Below are 13,981 nucleotides of genomic sequence, written 5' to 3'. Positions count from 1 at the left end.
GAGTGAGATTCCCCACTGTATATCCAATAGGCCCAATACAAATGTATTTTAATAAAAAAAATTGTTTGCAGACATCGAATGCGCTCCAAAGTTGGGCAAGAACAAAAGAAGATTAGTCTTGAAACTTTTGTGCAAATTGTAACTCGTTCCCAGTGGCCTCATATTTTTCACTCGCGGTCATGATATCGTGAAATGGCATGGCACTACCACTCCCTTCCCTTCCCTTAAAATAAAAAAAAGATGAAAAATATTGCACCTCTTTTCTGTTTGCTTTCTGCTATTTGATAAGAAAGTATTAGTTCCTAGAAGAGTTCATAATAATACTTTTTACAAACTGCAAAATTTGTGTCAGTGATAGCTCTCGTTCCCAGAGCTCTTTGAGTCAAAGTCAGAGCCTTAAAGTAGTCAGCGGTTTATCTTCAAAGGGTATGTCTTGTTAGCTTGATCTGTCACGAAATATCAAGATTGGTGGAAAATGTCGACAAAATGTCCACTTTACTGTTGAATTCAAAGAAACCCGGAGTACAGTTTGAGGACAAATGGCACGAACTTAAGCCCACAGTGAATAAACTCTTGAAACAACAAGCCGTCACCACGCAGGAATGGCAGAATCTCTTTTGGTAGGCCGAAAATTATATCACGGTTACATGTACTTTTGTTTTTCATGGCAATTGGAAGGCGATCTTTTGTAACAGAGTTATCTTTGTTCGAAGAATCAATTAGACCGCTAATTGTTTTTAAACCAGAGAATTCATAATTTCTTTTCGTCACTATCTTAGTGGTCTCAATTTTTGGCTGGCAACAAAATTGATCGACAAACATATTGATGCTGCGGAATCGCTTATGATTCTAAAGGAGTTTTACAAATGACTGAGACGTTCAAAAAGGCTTACAACACCTTTTAATCTTAAAATTTTTACCCTGAACATGAATTTGTGTTCCTTCGCTCGTACGATCGTAAAAATTTATTTTCTAGTTTTTTAACGAAAAAACACTATTTTAGGTATCAATTCTTGCAGCTGTCCATGGTACTATTTCCGTATGCAGTGAGATATAGATGCCTGTTTAATATGAACTTTATGGATAATTACGAAACTCTACAGAGGATCTAAAATGATCCTCAAGGAACAAAAAAGAATATAGCATTAAGGGCATTTTGTGATTGCTAATTCTCCTTTTCCACACAATTTTTCATAAATCAATGACAAAAATTTGGTGTTAAATCAAGATGATAAATTTTACCTGTTAAGTTTGTTTTCTTATTACCTGTTTGCTGTATAATATATGGATGATATAAGTAGAAGTTATATGTCAATCACTTGGGAGTAATGGTTCAGGATCAACTGCTAGACCTTCCAACAATTTTACATTATTTTGTAAGGATCTTGTCAGCTTCAAGGATATGGATTTATAAAAATTAAATCTTTCATTCTTAAAGTCTCTTTAAGGATTCCTTTTAGAAGTTGGTGTTGGTTTTGTGATGATCATAAAACCATAACGATACCAAGCCACTTTAAAATGGAAAAATTCAGATCAAATGTAAATAAGCATTATCATTCAAGTTCTCTTGGAAAGGTCACCTGCAAGGTAAATTTTGAAATTTAAGACTTATGACTCCTATCGCAGGTGCCTAAGCTACAGTCAAGTTGTGCAAGCCATTGCTCCTTCTTTCAGTGAAAAATTGATCGCCAACAAAATGACATTTTCTTAAAATTTAAAGTTTGTATAACTTCTCTTTTTGCTGTTTATGCATTTTTCTCTTGTTTAACTTCTCTTTTCTGTTACACTTAGGGATGTTCACAAAATATGTAACTGGGATGAAAAGGGGGGCCAGAAAATCTACAAAGCTTTGAAAGATGAAGTCACCAACTTTATTAAACAAGTACAAGAGGTAAGATAAGTGTTTCATCAGCCTGAGGGTTGAGAGGTCAGTGTCACTGTAGATGTCCAACAGATAAACATGTATTTTGTGAATCACTGTTTTGGGATAGCCATAATTCCAATTAATCCTGAATTTTACCTTAGGGACTGAAAATGACCCACTTTATGACCATTTAATGTGAATAAGAGTGAATATTTGATGATGGTTTACCATAGATATAGATATCCTTTTAACATAGAGATCCAAAAATTCTTTTTCAAGAGGTGCATTTTTTTTTAGAATGATTTAACTTGAGTGATTAGAATCGATGGTTGATGAGTGTTGTGGAGTGTAATAGGAAGATATATATATATATATATATGTTTATTTATTATCAGGCCAACCCAGTTCAACTTCAAGCTGGTTTGAATGGGAGCCTGAGATATTCAAAATAGCAAAATTATATTTTAGAACCTCTCACACCCTAACATCAGCATATATATTCCCCATACTGTTCTTTGTGGATACATTTTCAAAGAGGCTGAGTAGGAGAATTTGTTTAACAATCAAGAGTTTCTTTGATTTGTGATCATTTCCTTAACTGTTGTGACATTGGAAGGAGAAAAAAAGACGCCAGTCAATCTTTATGATTAAAGGGTTAATACTGACAGAAATTCAGAACTCACAGAACTGCCAAGCATTTAAACACACACACACAGTGGGCTAATTGCTAACTTCTCCATCACCATTTAAAATTGATCAACAACCAGCACTATCACGTACTGTGAAATCTTTTTAGTGGGTTGAGGTTTTTCCATGCAACTGTTTTTTTTATCCTTCTGATAATCTTGTCTTTCAGCGTGTTTTGAAGCACGAAGATGACTCCACATTGTTGAGAGCCTACATTGGTGAATGGTCCAAGTTTTTCACTCAGTGTAACTATCTCCCTAAACCTTTTGGCACATTGGAGTCAAATTTACAAGGAAAAGCTGGTGGAGGAGCAAGCAAAAGACCTCTCACTGATGGAATAACAGTCCAGAAGGTGTAACATTTTTCTGTAGTGAAAAGAATGAAACAATTGTGGTCTGATTTTAAATGTAGGGTTACTGAGATACTTTTTTTGGTGTAGTTGATGTTGGATAGTTGGAATGAAGGTATATTCTCCACGATAAAATCAAGACTGCAGTCAAGTGCCATGAAGTTGGTTCATGCAGAGAGGAATGGAGAGGCTTTTGACTCTCAGCTTGTTATTGGTGTTAGAGAATCATATGGTAAGGAAAGTGTCATCTTTAAATGCACTAACTTAAAGATTGTTAGTGTTAATGACAAATACATAATAACAGCGTTTAGTGTTGAGCATTGAGTCATTGAGGCAGTGAATCGGTCGGTGGGTCAACTTAGTAAGTCATTTAGTCTGTCTGTCAGATTGTATTATCATCAGTATGTCAGGGATTAGGGATCAGGGAGATTAATGTGTCTAGCAAATGGTTTGAATGTGTCTTTGTTATTCCTTTCTACCTCACAATGACTTTGTCATTCCTTTCTGCATTATCATGATGTAGTCAGTGAGTCAGACAGTGAATCAGACAGTGAGTCTATTATTGAGTCTTTGAGTTAGCTGTAAATAAGCCAGTGAGCCAGCAAGTTGGATAGCCAGTGAGTAAGTGAGTAAGTCAGCCAGGTTTGTTGTATCAATTAATATTTAAATTTTATTTTCAGTGATATTATGGGATAAATACTCAACTGTTAAATTCGTTTCTTGCAAATTCATGTCTTTGCAGTTAATCTTAGTTCAGAAATTTTGGACAAGCTGAAAATATACAGAGAGAATTTCGAGAAGGCATACTCTGAGGCCACAGAGGAATTTTACAAAACTCAAGCAGCTGTATATCTTCAGGAAAATGGAGTACAAAATTACATGAAATATGTAAGGATTTGTTAAATTAACAGCTAATGATGCCTCTAACTTTTCTGATTCTCTAGGGTCCTCTGGTGTTCTATTAAAGTGTTTACACTGCAGTAGTTATAAATTTAAATTTGCAAATGACCCTTCAGTTGTCATCTTGAATAATTGTTTTTGCCTCATGTATGAGTGGTAATGGATGCCTCACAAGAACTGGGACTTTTCTTGAGAGAGAGAAAAAACTTGACTGTGCTAAGGAAAATGAAATACAGCCTCCAAGTATACTCTTGATTTGAGGTGCAACCCTTTTGCAGAAGTTATCGTAATGTTTCTGCCACACTTATCTTGAGGTTTGTGCCTTTTAGGAGTTTGAGGAAGTGATAACATAATACATTGTACATGCTAATAAGGACTTACATGTACACAAGGGAAGTACTTGTAGCAATTTCTCTTCCTTCTGTGGGAAACATAGTTTGCCTGACAGCCATACAGCCATTGATCACACTGTAATTTTATCAAATGTTTTTTCCTTCATGGAATAACAAAGGCTGAAATGAAGTTGAAAGAAGAAGAGCAGAGAGCCGTGCGATACCTTGAAACAAGGAAGGGCTGTGACTCAGTTGCAGTGGTAAGTAGAATACTGCCAAAAGCTAACATTCCAAACGGCCAGGTATTAGAGAGAAATATGTTTTTTGTCTTGTCACAAGCATGGGACAAAGAAAAAGTTTTGAGTCCCCATCAGGAATCAAACCACAGACCTTCTGATTTTGTGCTCCAATGCTCTACCTCTGAGCCTCAGTGAGATATCTCTTATTCTATGTGCAATCATAAAGCTATTGACATTGCTGATCCCACATGTGGCAGTATGCAGGATGTGTGTCATATATGAACTTTGTAATGGGCCTCATGCACTCACCTCAGAGTCTCTGTAACTCAGTGGTAGAGCATCGGAACATGGAATCCAAAGGTCTGAGGTACAATTCCTCATGGGGACTCAAAATCTTTTGTTTGTCCCATGTCCAGACAAAAAAAAACATCTTTCTCTCTTTCTTTACCAAGCTCAAAACTTACCATCCCTCTTATTCTTGCTAGGTATTAGTTTACAGATTTCATATTTAGTCTTGCATTTGCTTTATTCATCACTTTCTTTAACTTTTTTGCATCTGTTTCCTATTGTCACTGATGAAAAGATTTACTTTTTTATGTCAGGAACTTGATTACATGTAGAAGTAACTTAATTGTATGTGAAATTTATTGCTTTATAGCTTACAGAGCGATGTGTGTGTGTTCTGGTTGCAAATTTTAAGGAGACTATTTTAGCTGAGTGTCCTGGAATGATTGCTGCAAATGAAACAGAGAGTAAGTGGTGAATTTGTGATTGTTGTTGTAGATTTATAACTTTGCGACGTCATGCGTCAAATATTTTATATTTGTGGAAAAGTGCCCAATGGCAGATGATAAAAGTTCACAAGAAGTGTAGAATTGATGATATTTTGATTAAAGAAAATCCTTTTTTTTTTGACAGAACTACTTCTAATGTTCCAGTTGATGGATCGTGTACGAAATGGAGTAGATCCTATGATAGCCAATTTAGAGTCTTACATCGTCACTACAGGTCTTGATGATATGAAAGCCTGCGCCGACACTATAACATCTGTAAGGGAGTGCATACTGTAATTAATTTGATTAAGCCTCCAACCTTGAATAACACACCACCCCCAACCAATATTGGAAATTTACTGTCTCTGACAATTTGGTACTTGCTGAAAATGATGCAAATTTAATAAACAACACCTTGAATGAGCACTCTGTCCCAAGGTTAAAAAATTTGATAAGGGTCCATGGTGCTTATTCAAATAAAATTATGGTACCATTTATATATAAAATTGCATGCATGTGCTGTTCTATTGGTGGAGACACCAGATATGGTTTTTCTGATTCTTTTGCACCTAAAGAACCCTAGGGATAGATTTGGAGGTGAAACTAATGAAAGAGGTTATCAAAACATGAAAATGGACCAGAGAACTGGAACAGTTGCTTAGTGTTGCTGGCTTGAATCCTGTTTCATGCAAACAGATCTAAATTGTAAAATACAACATTTTGTCAAGAGGGTTTTTCTGTTTGCACCAATACTGTTGCTCTTCAATATTCTTGAAAGTTAACAGTGTTGGAAATTTTTCCATGGATAGTATTCTGGTTACTAACCTCCTAACTTTTGAAAGGAAGTTGTCTTTTATGTTGTTCATAAGATGTGAAGATTGTAATATTCTTCAGCATCCACTTAGAAGTCTCTGCCTCATTATTAATGGTCTGGGTAAATTTATTCATTTAGAGGAGCGGAATATTGTCCTGTAACTAAACACGTATTCTAGCTTTTAAATTTTGGGATGAAACCTTGTTCTTCTTGCATTTTGCAAGTCCGTTGAATTCCCAAAACTAATCTGTTAAAGAGCGTTGATCCCCTATGGTTTTCATTTTATATAGATTACGTTTTTGTTTACAGGATTCTGAGAAATATGTGGAGGAACTGCTCACATTGTTCAACAGATTCAGTAAACTGGTTAAAGAAGCTTTCAATGATGATCCACGATTCCTCACAGCGAGAGATAAGGTTTGTGAATGGGAAAAACTGTGGCAGCACAAGAAATCTTTTGGTGTGACCAAAATTTCTCCATGGTACAGAGTAGAGAACGCTTGTCTCTCACAGCTGGGGCCTGGGTTTGATTCTTGCTCCCAGGGTTTTCTCGTCTTCTAATTTGACTTGGAGACATTGGAAAAAGGACTAGTTTTTACCCGCACCACCGCTAAAAATCCGATCCAATCCACATTAAGACAGAGTACTTAACATTTCCATAGGAAAATAACTTAGTAGGAAAGAACATTTTACTGTGATGGCCAAACTCCAGAGAAATCAAAATTCATTTTTACCGATCGTGAAGCGTTAAATTAAATTTTCATATTTTGTTAATTTATTGCAAATATTAGGCCTTTAAAACAGTTGTGAATGACAGTACAATTTTCAAGTTGGAACTCCCCAACAAGAACAAAGGGTAAGATTGCCTGTTGTAATTTATCTATTGTTTGCTTTCCGTTTTACTTTTGGATACTTCGGCGAGAGAAAAGTTATAAATGGCTCTCTATCATTACTCTTACGAGCACAGCTTTTTGGAAGGTAACAAAGGAAGGGGAAGGGGGGTCTAATCTCCTTCCAAGCACGAATTTTAAGGATATTTCTGCATCACGTATTTAAAAGAAAAACCTTAAATATTTTTTCTTGTGTATAAGATTTCAGGGAAATCTTGAGGTTTTCACGGGTTACATATATTCTATGGGGCAAATCTCGCCTCAAATAGGTTCATAAATTAACGAGTGACGCTCTCCTTTCTGTAAAAGTCAAGTGTCACTTTGGGCTTAATCACGTGTCACGTATTAAACCCTTTGCTACCCTCTCTTTGTTAAGGTTGCACTTCGTTCTCTTCTTATTCTCATTGCTTACCAGGGGTGGAAGTGGTGGTTTGAATGTCAAGACACAGCCCGAGTCTCGATGTCCAGAATTGCTGGCCAATTTCTGCGATATGCTGCTTAGGAAAACGCCCTACAGCAAAAAGCTAACGTCCGATGAAATCCAAGCAAAGCTGAAAGATGTTGTAAGTTCTCCGTGATTTTTGTACGTGTGGTGATGTAGATAAAACGGTGACTTAAGGTTTAGCGCGCTGGACGGATTAAAAATCAGATATAGGAATCTTTTTCTCTGTGAGAAAACAGAAACAGGGCGAGAAGCGGAGAATTGTAAACACGTTTTCTCGTTCAGTGCGAAGATAGAAAGTTCTGTTCTTATCATTTACTGTTTCCTTTCCAGCTGTTGGTTCTTAAGTACGTCATCAACAAAGATGTTTTCATGAGGTATGGGAGGAGTTCCAATGCGCCTATTTATTACTTTTAAAATGTGTTTTGATGTACATGCATTGTTTCAAGATATTACGCATCTTTAAATCTTGAGCCCAAAGCCGTCAAGTTCTCGTTATTCTGCCTTATCTTTGACTGGATGACGCACTGGTAAGAGCATCTTTCTCCCTCCCTCTTATGTGGCCTAGTATCGAGTACCACATCTTCTTCCGCGCATAGACTGGGTTTTTGTTGGTTATCACCCTCGTTCTGCTGAAACGCAATAAACTCGCTCGCGAGAGAGGAAACATGCGAGGACTGAGTCTTCCTTGTATGTTACTTCTCGTACGCTCGTGCCGGTCTGAGTCACCCGCGCGTGGGCCGGAAAATTGAGCGTTTTCTGTGTAGGCTTGCTGGAAAGGATTTTCTCCTGGCTTTCTATGTTTTCATACTCTCCAAATCTACATTTGAAATGTGCCATTGCTGATTTATAATTAATCTTTGTATTGTATTTGCTTTCAAGGTACCACAAAGCACACTTGACTCGGCGATTGATCCTGGATACATCAGCAGACAGTGAAATGGAAGAAAACATGGTGGAGTGGCTCAGAGTAAGTCGAGCTTTGTAGTTCATGTCGCAGCACAAGTGGAAGGTTGCTCGCAGGCTACAAGACTGACTTTGTGCCTAAGTTCCTCGGTGTTCGAACGCTCTAAATTAAAACATAACTGTGCAAAAGCGCGTGCTTTGATTAGCCAACACGCTCGAACCATTTGCCTGTGCGTTGCTTGCTGGCGTTATTTTGTTTTCATTATTTTTTTCTACACTAAACGAAAGATTCTGAAAGTCTCAATGTTATGAAATAAATGGTTCGCGTGCAGCGTGCAACCGTCGAGGTCTGGATGTACTCGGGAGGTTTGCTAAGCACTCAACAAGCTGGAGTCGCACTCGGCTATCACCTCGTGCGACTCTAAGCTTCTTTCGTGCTTAGCAACCTCTCTAAATTGTAGCTTACGTCTAAGAATCAGGTCTTGCATGATTTACATCATGCATAATTCGTGAGTGCTGGAATATTTTGAGTAACTAGATTTCGATCTCAGGCAGTGTCGTTAGTTAACAGGCGTTGATAACTTTCTGTTCCAACAGGATGTAGGAATGCCTGCCGACTATATAAACAAATTAGCCCGTATGTTCCAGGACATAAAAGTCAGCAATGATCTAAACCAGGGCTTCAAGAAAGAATACCAAGACAAGGGCGATATTGCAGGTAAATTGCTGTTTGTCATCAAATGCTTTTTACCTGAGTCAAGCGTATAAACTGTGAGCACACCATGTAGTATATACCAGAGTATTTTATAAAATAATTCAAATAGTACGCGTGCTCTGATTGGCCATAAAACCATTTTACATGAGCGTATGTAAACACGGTTTTCGTTCCTCTTTCATTAGTTATTTTATAAAAGAAATGTAAAATGGTTTCCGTGTTTACATAGCCTGATGTAAACACTTGGGAGGTTGGGAGAACACTCGATAAGCTGGATACCACTCCGCTTCGCGTCGTGGTTTCCTACGCTTATCTCGTGTTCTCCCAACCTCCCAAGTGTTTACATCAGGCTATGTTAACACGGAAACCATTTTACATTCCTTCAAAGAGAAAAATGGCAGCGCTCCCAGCTGTGACTGATGTGGTCACCATGGCGGGTAGCAAAATATTTTGGCGACCTTTGTCTTCTTCACTAATGATTTATCAGAAAGAGTATATTTTTACAAATCCGTTACAACACATCGAAGGGACCGATATTTGCAGGAGATTGTTACCTTCTGCATCACTTAATCGCTGATATGGATACTAGACTAGAGCTTGGTGACGAAGTAGCGTATCACAGAAGGAATTTGTGCTCTTGAAAATTTGATGGGTGGTGATCGTCCTTTGGTTATATCATTCTTCTTATTTCTTATCTTTCAGACTCGGTTAACATTAAGATTCTGAATGCGGGTGCTTGGTCAAGAGCTTCAGAGAGAATTCCTGTTTCTCTCCCAACCGACGTAAGTTTTAAAATTGTTTGACGCTGTTAATAAAGCTTTTGTTGAAATTTTGTGCAGGAATTAGTAGTAACAGGCAGAAGTTGTCCATAATGTTGTTTACATATAACATTGCATTTGGGATATTGTTTGTCATGGTACACTTGAAAACGTTTGACGTATTTGATACTGGTTTTTCAGCTTGAAGACTATATTCCGGAAGTGGAAGAGTTTTATAGGAGGAACCACAGTGGTCGCAAATTACAATGGCATCATTTGATGTCTAACGGAGTTGTAAGTGAATTTTTCTTTTGATAACTTTTCCTGAATGTTTCGTATCCTTTCTTCGAGCTATATTTTGTTTTCGTACCCTCCCCCGCCGCGGTTTAAAGACAAGAAATCGAAAAGTTTGCTGCTATCGTTAGGAAAGGATTTGGCAAAAGCAGAAAGTAGTTTCAAGTTTAAGACTATCTGTTTTAAAGTACGTCCAGTGTATATCTGCTTTTTTTTATTTCTTTTTCCTACTTCTTTGAAGACGAGGAAGAGACTAACGAAATTACTAAAAGTGAAAGATTTGCAGAAAGGTTGAAAACCCAACGGTTTTTGAAGCGGTGCGTTTCTGTTTATATAAATCAGCTTTCAAGTTGCTCAAGGGAATCTTTGTTCTATTCTTCAGATAACTTTCGCCAACAAGATAGGAAAATTCGACTTGGAAGTAACGACTTTTCAAATGGCTGTTCTCTTCGCTTGGAATGAACGACCACAAGAGAAGATTTCCTTCGAGAACTTAAGGTCATTGCTCTAAGTGTAAGATCCAATAGCTTCACCCTGCACTCCCTAACATCAGTACGAATATTCTCCATACTGTTCTCTATACATTTCCTATGGTGCTAGTAAGGAGAATCTGTTAAACAATCAAGAGCTGCTTCAGTCAGTTGGTGTCGGGTGATCATTTTCTTTTTTTCTCGTGACCTTAATGTTTGATTCAGGGAAGATATTGTAAGGAGAAATTAGATGCTGGTCACCTTTAGGTATAAGAGGGTTAATGGTCAAAGCGCTTTTAGCGGATCTTGATATTCGCGTTCAAGCCGTGGTCGAACTTGTTACGTTGTGCTCTAGGAAGAAGAACCACTCTGTGACCATTCTACCCTTCTCAAGTATATGGTTACAGGCAAAGCAAACGAAAATCTTGGAAAATTTCACAAAATAACACACTGAAATTCTTTGTGGAATGTCTCAGAAAAATATGCCTTTTAGTAAGTTTGCGCGCTATCGTATTTGTCTGCAATACCAAAAGACTTTGATCTTGAGTCTCGCGTGTTACAATCACCTTTCAATTTTGCATCCCTGCTCCGGTAAACATGGTACTTTAGTTCTCTCTAACTTATTGGGTTTCTGTCATTAATTTTAAAGGCTCGCTTCTGAACTTCCAGATTCAGAACTCCGCCGAACGCTTTGGGTAAGTCAAATTTTTTCTTTTGTTTTATTAAAACGGTCCTCTGGAAAGTTGTATTACAGGTCATTAAATTTGATCTTTTGTTCTTCTTTTTGTTTTTGCTTCCTTGCTCGTTTGTTTTTTCTCCCTTGTATGGCGTATAAATTTGAGTAACGCTGAAAAATGTGCCGTAGATTCACGTTATTTCGAAACTCATTTCAGCCAGCAAGAAGAGCTCGAAGTACTGTAGGAACCTAAGGAATGTGTTGTTCATGTTTTGATGACACCACCGGGGATCGATTTACTGGCGGGTTGAAATACCGAAAGTTGAACATACCCGGTGCAAACTTACATTAAGAAGTGTTCTAGCATATCTAGTCCCCGTCTGGAATCTGGTGTCACGCTTTAAGCTGAACTGTATGTACCGTATTCTTGAGAAATTTTTATCGTTGATGAAACTGTTGATTTCTTTCAGTCACTAGTTGCTTTCGCCAAGCTCAAGAGACAAATTCTCTTATGTCAACCGGAAGCCAAGTCACCAAAGGATTTTACAGACAGTTCGTTATTCTGGGTCAATCAGGAATTCGCAGTAATGTAAGTTGAAAAGTTAAAGATTCTGACATGATTTCACGTCAAATGTTTGCTTGAGATGAAAGCAGAAGGTTAGCGTGTTCCAGACGTTCAGTAAGGAAAACGATGCTAAATAATTAACAGCATGATAGTGGTGGACCAGTGAAAAGTCGAGGAAGGTTTGGGTCGGGTCATTACGCCACACGACCCATACCTCCCTCGTCATCACTCATCATCGGCGTGAAGCGCAGTGTGCGCCGGGAAATGCACGTTGCCAAGTTGTGATTGTTTCAATTTTTTTTTATTTTTGCTGATTGGTTAAGAAAGTGATGCCAGTTATTTAATTCTTTCTTAGCAATCCATGCTCCTTAAACAAAACCAAAGCCTTAAGAATAGGAATGATGTTTAACCGAGTAACAATTGCTGATTCATTTTTTTTTCTTTTAGAAAAAATAGCAAAGTCCAGAAAAGAGGTAAAGTGAATCTCATAGGCCGCTTACAGCTTTCGACAGAGAAGGCAAAGCAAGAGGAGAATGATGGTATTGTGGCTCTAAGAATTCTGAGAATACAGGTAAGTATAGTTAGGCTTTATTCGACAGTTTAAGTATGTGGTAATGTGGACATAAAAGTGTTTGGTTAAACTGTGTAGTGTTTTTTATGGCTGAGATCACGGTTCAGCTACACGTGGCATAGTTAGGCTATATTCGACAGTGTAAGTATGTGGTAATGTGGACATAAAAGTGTTTGGTTAAACTGTGTAGTGTTTTTTATGGCTGAGATCACGGTTCAGCTACACGTGGCTTAATAGAGCGAGGGGTATGTGTGAGAGTGTGTGTGTGTGTGTGAATAATAGAAATATACGAGCGAACAAATGATCAGATAAACGGAGAAACAGAGTATGAAAGGGAGATATGAAGGAACGAGCGAGGAAACGAGCGAACAGTCTACGGATGGAAATGCAGGAAAGGAGGGTGAAATAAAGAAAGAGGCGAAGGAAGGAATTGAGAAATACACAGTACATTTTTCGCCTGTTATCACTCGAAATAACTTGAGTATGCAAGGATTTGTTGTGGATAGATTGGTGCAATCCTCCTACCGAAAGACTCTTGAATTTTGAGTTTCTCTATTTTGTTTTTTGAATTTTTTCTTTGTTTCCGTTTTGTAGGAAGCGATTGTGAAGATAATGAAGATGAGAAAGAGAATAACGAACGCCGCTCTTCAGACGGAATTGGTGGAAATTCTTAAGAATATGTTCATCCCCCAGAAGAAGATGATAAAGGAACAGATCGAGTGGCTAATAGACCACAAGTATCTCCGACGAGATGAGGAGGACATTAACACTTTCTTATACGTGGTATAACCACGGGACGAGAAAACGTTTTCAACTTTTTCAAACTGCCCAGCTTCAAGTCCATCCCGTGCTCAAGGCCGCCGTTCCCCTTGACCAGCGGTTGAGCTAAAGACCGTTGGTCAAAAGAAATACAGGTTTTAAAATGAGATTGCTGTTAGGCTGTTCCAAAATCTTACTTTTGGCCATTTTTTTTTCTTAATTTCCTTTCCAAGGAAAAATACAGGAAGAGACCACCGATGAGAAGCTGAACGTGTTTTAATACGGGAATAAGTGTGGAGCCTTTAATAGAAGAGTGTTATTTAATTTATTTTCATGCAGATAACATTTATTATCGCGAGTTAGATTTTGCTCTTGGCCGCATTTTAGAAATGAAAGGGGATTGAAACTGGCATTGGCTTATTGCCTTTCTACTGTGAATTAGGAACGAGTGAAAGAAATTTCCAGAAAATTCAGCTTTCCAGAACGTCTTGTAAACATAAGATCAAAGAGGAAATTATCTGATCTTTCTATCCTTCTAAGGGGATCATTGATAAAAAAATTACGATAAGTAAACAACAAATAAACAAACAAACAAGTAAACAAAAAGGGCTAACAAAAAGAATTTTACTTTCATTTTCATTAATTCCCTGTAATCAAAAAAGAACTAAAATGATTTGTAGTTCATCAAGGTAAAAACAAACAAACAAATAAGGAAACAAAAACACAAAAGAGAAAGTAGAAGACCAATCTGCAAAAACGAAGGCTCAGCTTCTAAGAGTGCGAGATATCTTCGCAAAGTTTGTGTTTTTTTTTTTTCTTCACCAGTCGAGGTCTGTGTCCATTTATTTAATCAACTTTCGAGAATTAATAAATTTTTAAAGGGCACTATGAAGGTGATGATGTTGGTTCACGAAAAGATATTACTACCTTTTTCCAAGAGCCTTTGGAGAACAATGTTATGGTAAATTCCTTACAGA

The 13,981-nt window shown here is 37.6% G+C and overlaps 1 protein-coding gene across 1 annotated transcript; it reads left to right on the top strand.

The window, feature by feature from the left end:
* Positions 1-438: 438 nt before the first annotated feature.
* Positions 439-13,808, top strand: LOC131777038 (cullin-5). Its single transcript, XM_059093252.2, has 21 exons — positions 439-620; positions 1,792-1,891; positions 2,721-2,903; positions 2,991-3,132; positions 3,643-3,788; positions 4,312-4,392; positions 5,030-5,123; positions 5,290-5,420; positions 6,268-6,375; positions 6,750-6,814; positions 7,264-7,411; positions 7,624-7,667; positions 8,173-8,260; positions 8,794-8,914; positions 9,614-9,693; positions 9,871-9,963; positions 10,346-10,461; positions 11,083-11,128; positions 11,580-11,698; positions 12,122-12,245; positions 12,840-13,808. The coding sequence occupies exons 1-21, from the start codon at positions 487-489 to the stop codon at positions 13,032-13,034; spliced, it is 2,358 nt and encodes a 785-aa protein (XP_058949235.1). The 5' UTR covers positions 439-486; the 3' UTR covers positions 13,035-13,808.
* Positions 13,809-13,981: the final 173 nt, after the last annotated feature.

The sequence above is a fragment of the Pocillopora verrucosa genome, chromosome 9, assembly GCF_036669915.1.
Source record: "Pocillopora verrucosa isolate sample1 chromosome 9, ASM3666991v2, whole genome shotgun sequence".
NCBI lineage: Eukaryota > Metazoa > Cnidaria > Anthozoa > Scleractinia > Pocilloporidae > Pocillopora > Pocillopora verrucosa.
This window is presented reverse-complemented; position numbering and strand designations above follow the sequence as displayed.

Coding starts and splice junctions, on each gene's coding strand:
- LOC131777038 (XM_059093252.2), top strand. CDS start 487: ATGTCCACTTTACTGTTGAATTCAAAGAAACCCGGAGTACAGTTTGAG. Junction 6,815..7,263: donor CTCCCCAACAAGAACAAAGG/GTAAGATTGCCT, acceptor ATTGCTTACCAG/GGGTGGAAGTGGTGGTTTGA. Junction 10,462..11,082: donor ATTTCCTTCGAGAACTTAAG/GTCATTGCTCTA, acceptor TTAATTTTAAAG/GCTCGCTTCTGAACTTCCAG.